The 6,681-nt window shown below is 49.6% G+C and overlaps 1 protein-coding gene across 1 annotated transcript in view; it reads right to left on the reverse strand.

Moving 5' to 3' along the window:
- Positions 1–3,798: 3,798 nt before the first annotated feature.
- Positions 3,799–6,681, reverse strand: part of LOC103779705 (SLIT-ROBO Rho GTPase-activating protein 3-like) — a gene marked incomplete at both ends in the record, with an annotated part of 18,159 nt that continues 15,276 nt past the window's right edge. The window contains 2 exons of the mRNA XM_008947351.1: positions 3,799–3,915; positions 4,927–5,112. Coding sequence (XP_008945599.1) covers positions 3,799–3,915; positions 4,927–5,112 — 303 coding nt within the window. The remainder of the gene's footprint in view (positions 3,916–4,926; positions 5,113–6,681) is intronic.

Below are 6,681 nucleotides of genomic sequence, written 5' to 3' on the forward strand. Positions count from 1 at the left end.
GGACACACAGCTCTCCCTGTCGGCTCTGCTCCCTTTATCCTCAATTTACTCTCTTTTTAAAGATATATTATACATTTATACGTATATTATATATTCTGTTCTCTACCCTCCTGAGATTGCTACAAACCCTAGAACTTTACTGTGAGGTAAATAAAGCCAAGAGTATTGGCATCATAATTTTTACTGCTCTTTCTGTTTCTTAACTTGACTAAGCATCATTTGACTGTGTGAAAACAACAATGCCACCAGCTAAGTTTTCTAGGGACCAAACAATCTGGCAGTAATGTGTAATTTTAAAACCCTCAGGATTCCCCTCCTTTACTTGCTTGTCAGTCTCAGACGTGGCAAACACTACTCCAAGAGAACCACGCTGCTGTTTCAAAGGGATTTACAGGAGGCTGAACAAATTTTGGTGGATCAGTACATGTTGACACTGACTGTTAAATTTTACTCTGCTAAACCTATTGATACCTTTTATGTGACCACTTCAAAATATTTTGTGGCCATCTCACACAGAACTCCAGAGGGATGGATATGCAGCTTTATCTCTGCTTCACATACGTGGCCAAAGAGATTAACTTGGTGACATGGTTAATGACAGAAATGAGAGATGAGCCCAGGAGCTTTAATGTGAACACAGGCTTCTTCCGAGGGAAGAGGCACAATGCTGTACTTCAAATCCAAGTCTAATTTGATCCATCTCTATATTCTTCTTTTCCTTTCTAAAGGACAAAACAAAAAGGCCACTGGAGACAGGGAGGGATAGACGAGCTCTGTGCCACTTCACAGCTCCTCTGATGGAGTTTTACATTTCTCATTAAATCCATGGCCCTGGGAGGACTCTCCGCCCTCTCCCAGAGCAGCTGGGACCTCCTTCCTCAGCGGAGCAGGAGATTAGCACAACGGCTTTGTGAGGAAAGGCACCAGCCTGCGGCGGCGCCGAGGGCACAAGAAATGTCAGGGCTGTGCCTAATAGATGCCACCGAGCCCCCTGGGACTTGGGGGAAACGCTGCTAAATTAGCTGCTCCCTGTCCTGACGGTTCAGATTTGCGTACAAATCAAGAAACCACACATGGCAATTTGTGCTGATGTGGGGGGAGTGCGAGAGCCCCCCACCCCTCCAGTCCCCCACCCCTCCACGGCCTGAAAGACAGCCCAGTACATCGTTCATCAGCCCTCCTGGTGACGCAGGGTCGAGGAGCCAGGAGAATTTGCATAACTGCAATACAGGGACGCTGCTGGGATCCTACTCGAGCACGGCCAGCCTGGGTCTGAGCTGACACAACGCTCTGTTCCTACCACGAAGCCCCTCCACTCTCCCTGTCCCCCTGCAGACCCGCTCCTCCCTCCAGAGGCCAGACAGCCGGGGGGGGCCCTGCGCCGCCCGGGCCCTGCGCCGCCCGCGCTGCTCATGCTGCTGCAGCCCAGGCCAAATTCACCTCCTCTGCTCACAGCCCCTGGCTGCACCCCATGGAACGACAGAGCTGCCCCAGGGCTGGAGCAGCCATGGCCTGCATCCTGCCACGGTACAGACCCCGTGTCTTGTGTTGTTCCTGAGAGTGAAAGGCACCATCGCTTACTCAGAGTAAAACACTAACCTCAAAACTACAACTAAAAATACCATTTTCTCTATTTTCCCTCCCGAGGATTTACACACCTACAGAAAGCCCAGTGCTGCTGGCACCAACAGGCATCTTTTCTGTCTCCTGCCTGCAGCACCAGTGGGGCACAGCGAATGGATCCCCTTCTCCTGGACAGTGCTGAAACCCTTCATGCATGCTCTTGCAAAATACATTGAGTTTGTGCAAGAGTCTCTTCAAATGACCTGATCTTCCCTTGGGGATTTGAAATGAGGACACCCAAGTGCAGCTCACATATCCAATATTTTGTTTTCTTTGGTGAACAGAATATATCATTAGGGGAATTTAGCTGCACAGAGTTGAAGATGCTTTAGTTAAAGTCCCCTGAAGGGATTCCTGGAGTGCAGAAGAAAAGCCATCTGCAGACTCCAGAGGATGTCTCAGCTCATGAAAAAAAGTTGGGAGGAATAATGTAAACAGCCAGAACTAAAGTGGAACTCGACACCACTCCAGGAAATCAAAGTCCCCAAAACGCCATGAAAATAAGTCATTCTTGCTTAAAAAGTAAATAAATGAGAAAGAGGGAGAAGAGAGAGAATACACATAACAAAAGCAGAAACCCCACAGATTTATCAAGGTGTTATCATGCCTTGCTGTTTATCTGTCTCCATGATCAAGTTATTAAAAAAAATTAATATGGCTAAATATATCTTAACTAATAAAAAGAAAAAAAAGGACATGCTAAGAATATTTTATTGTGTCTCAAAATCTTGACACCATCAGTGGTTTTGCATCAGACTTTAATTAATGCCTGGAAGAATAAACACATGTCAGTTCAGCACATCTTGAAATTATACTTCTAGGTAATGATGAAGCCAGAAGACTAACTCAGTACCTAAAGATCAGTGACTTGTGTGCTCACTGAAGCAGCTCCAGCAGGAAGAAGCTCTGCATCATGCAGTCCACACTGCTCCAAAGATGCCTACTAAAGGAAGAAACAGAAATCCCTTCTCTTGATCCATTTCAAAGCAGTTCAGAGGAGTGCCTGACACACAAGTTCAGTTCCCAGCATTACTAGAAACCCGTATCCAGCAGCTCCTGCCCTGAGGCTGTTTCCTGCAATGTGCCCTTGGGATCCAGCTCAGCAAGTGCCTTCTGCAGCTAGGAAAGCACCTCCACATGTGCTCAGCTGCCACCAGGGCTGAGGAGAGCCAAGAGCCTGCTCACAGCCAGCGAAACTGCACACCCTGGAGCACAGAGCAAGTCTGCTTCAACAACAAACCCAAGGCTGTATCTCATCTTCCTAAGAGTTTATCCGTTTCAAATGCAGAGTAATCGATGGGCCAGGGGAAACCTCAGGCTCACCTGGCCTGCCCCAAGGCAAACTCTCCTGCAAAGGCAATGGCCTTTGAGAAGCTCCAGCCACAGGACGTGCTGTGCTTAAAGCACCACATCTGCACAGTTCTGGAGGCTGAGCCAACACACACCAACAACCAGACCCTACAGCAGGCTCATGACACAGCGTGAAAGGCGCAGAAACACTCCAGCAATTTCCAGTTTGCAGATGCACAGCAGTGCCTGAACCATGCAGCTCCCCCCTGACTGCCCTGCTCATATGCTCAGGAACACGTTCGGTGCAGGTGGGTTCATACCCTGCAGTTACAATGACAAACTCCATCTTTTCCTCCAGACACAGAAAAAAGAAGTTTCTGTGTATCGTAAATATGAATCAATTACTTTGTGGTGTGATGGGCACCATAACGTTCAGAGGAGACTGATGCTCAGAGCTGTCCAGGGAAGCTGTGGATGCTCCATCACTACAGGTATTCAACACCAGGTTGGACTGGGCTTTGAACAACCTGGTCTAGTGGGAGGTGTCCCTGCCCAGGACTGTCTGTAAGGTCCCTTTCAACCCAAACCACTCTATGACTCAATGACTCCCCTATAAGGGCAGCTCTAGCCCTGCTCATATAGGCCTACATCAGCTCGGGGGAAAGTCAAACGTGTGTGCAGCTGGAAGGAAAAAAAACACCACAGGAAAAAAATAATCCAAGTGTATAGCACATTTTCAGGCCCTAGTTAAGAGTATTCTAAAGCCCCAACCCCTTCACCACCACCACATGAGAGGGCATTTAAGGAGCAAATCATGCTGAAGACCTAGCAGTGTGCTTTTAGCAGAAGGTGGGCAGGATGCAGGCAGGGGGAGGCAGCACTCACATCAATGAGGTCAGAGACGTCGTGGATGTAGTATTTGCTGACGGCGGCGTTGGTGGCTGCCAGGTTCAAACTGGCTTTAGTACACTTCAGCTTGTTCTCTGAGTATTTGGCTTGTCTCTGAGAAAGCAACATGGGATATCAGAGCAGAAGGAGGACACTGCTTCCACAGCTCCCTTGCTGCCGGGCCCCGCAGCACCCTGCAGCCTGGGCCTGCTGTGGTCATTAATAACATCTGTTATCAGCACCCTTGCCAGGACGCAGCAGATCCCATCTGAGCACCCTGGTGCCATCAGCCAGCACGCCCTGCTCAGATGCACCCACAGCATCCCCAGTGCAGCTGCTCCTCCCTCATCTGTGCATTCGTGGAGGTTTTGGCATCAGTCAAAATTAGGGGGCCAAATTTTCCTACCAGAAACGCTGACATACATTTGGACGTGCTCCAGATTTATGCAGCTGTATCAAAGTGGAATCTGGCCCAGAGGCCCAAGCTACAAAATTTAGAACAGGACCCAGAATTCAAAACTCTGTAGGAAAGCAGATGTGCTGAGATCTGGGGCATTTGCTCAGGCAAATTGCTAGTCTGAAGCTTTAGCTCAAACGATTAACCCTTCAAAAAAGCACGCTGCTGCTAGACAATGTCCCAGTACTGGGCCCACACATGAGCATACGTGTCCCAGCTAGGGAAGTTATTGATTTTCCTCCAAAATTAACAGAAAAATTACAGTTTTGGAGATCCTGAGATCTACAGGGATTTCCTGAAGCCAGAATGGAGTTCAGTGTTTTACCCAGCAAAGTCAGCTAAATGCTGCACTTAACTCCCAGGCAGTCTATGGAGGAAGAAACAGAGTTTTATTTTAGGTATCCATCCCTTTTTTTGCCTGCCACGTGTCTCTAGCTGAAGGAAGCCTGGGACAGTTGCTGTCCAGTGTCACCAGAGCCCCCACAGCAGGGCCCCGTGTCTGGACAAGGACATCTCCATGCCACACCAGACATGCTGCTGCATTGCCCTGCCCCTAACACCCTCCCAGGGACACAGGAACACAGAGGGGAATGGGGCTGGAGCCAAACCCTCCAGCCCCGAGGAGCCCCGGCCCCAGCCTGCCCACCCCACCCTGCCCTCTCACCCACCTTCTCCTTCATCTTCTCGATCTTCTTGACGGAGCTCCGCCGCTGGGGCCTGTCCTCGTGCCGCAGCAGGTTCACGCTGATGTCCCCTGACTTGTTGAACTGCTTCTCCTCCTGCTTCTCTGCCTCCTTCAGCTTGCTCTCAGCGCTGATGCTTTCTGCGTGATACATGTGGTAGGTCTTCATCACCTGAAGAAAGAGAATTTTGAATCGCCTGCCCCACAGCCAGGGAGGCATCGGCGTGTGACACGACGGACGTGTCTCGGCTGGGCTGGGGCTGCCTGGGGACACTGTGGCACTAAGGAACAACAAGAGGGGAAGGACAAACCCACAAAATCCACCCCCACCACTAGCCCCGTTTCAAAATGGCACAGAGCTGGTGTAAGAACCGCTATCCCCGCTGCAGAACCGCTCTCCCTGCTGCAGGGACAGGCTGAGATGTGCCTCCAGCACACGCCCACGTCCAGAGGACACTGCATATATTCCTGCAGGGAAATGAGAAATAGCTTCCAGTGCTTGGCAGACTGTGAGGAGGCCAAAGTCGACCTAAGTCACTTTTAACTCAACCCCTCTTCTCCTACCCTTGAACTTGCTAAGCCAACTCCTCAACAACCCCCTGCTCTACCATCCTGACAGCAGATCCCTTCTTGAAGGTGAAGCTGCAGTTTCCAAGCAGAAATGGAGTTTGTCCCCTATCACTACTTAATTCTCCTCTTGCTACTGCCAGCGAGCACAGTCCATGCCAGGGTGGATTGCAGCAACACCTCATCCTTTACATTCAAGATCTCCATCACTAGCTCTGGAGAGATGATGCTGATCTACTGCCAGCAAAACTCCTGCAGGCAAAACTTCTACCACAGCCTTTCCTTTCACATACAAAAGCCCAAAGGGCACATTGTGATCATTTTAATGGAGCTGGCAAGAGGAACACATCTGCTCTTCTCTCTTTATGCCTTTAGTCATGTTGTCCCCTTTTATCAATTCCCTTCAGGATTAGGATGTTTTCTTCCACATTGCCTTGACAAGGCTCGGGATGCCTGACTTCCCACTGAGGATCAGCTTCACACCGAGGGCCTGGGCACCACTGCAATGGCACCGGGACAGACTGGCCTCCAGGAGTTAAAAAGAAGCAGAACCTTCCAAAGCAGAGCAACCCTGCACAAGCCTTAATGAAGAAAATAGAGTTTTCCTCCGTTGTGGTTGTCAGCAATGGCCGAGGCTGGGCTGAAACATATGATCTCTGCTCTTGCCAAGCACCAACGTCAGCTGCAGAGCAGCTCCAAGTGCCGCATCGAAGCCTGCACAAATGGGCCATCACTGGGAGCTACAGCTTTAGGCAACAGCAAGGAACAGCAAGAAGGGGCTTGTGCTGTGTTTCTGAGCTGCTGTATTTAAAAATCCTGAAAATCCTAACACAGATCTGAGCCATGCGTTTCAAACTGCAGTTTCTATGGTGAACGTCACGGGACACACGCAGAGCAGACAATTTCTGGGTTTTTCCTAAGGAGGAAGGCTACAGGGCTTCACCAAGCCCTCCTCATCTTCACTGTCTTAAGTCTTTTTGTGAAAAATGCAGAGGAAAGTGAAAAACTCCTGCACTGCAGTCAGGCAGTAACGAGAGAGGTTTCCCCAGCACCCAACACAAGACAACGCATCAGAAAAGCCCGACAACTGAACAGAGGTCCAAACAGCAAGATTTTGGTGAAATCTAAAGGTTACAAAACAGTTACCTACAGAAAAGCTTCAGCACAATGCACT

Source organism: Merops nubicus, unplaced genomic scaffold, assembly GCF_000691845.1.
Source record: "Merops nubicus isolate BGI_N331 unplaced genomic scaffold, ASM69184v1 scaffold20389, whole genome shotgun sequence".
In the NCBI taxonomy this organism is placed as follows: domain Eukaryota; kingdom Metazoa; phylum Chordata; class Aves; order Coraciiformes; family Meropidae; genus Merops; species Merops nubicus.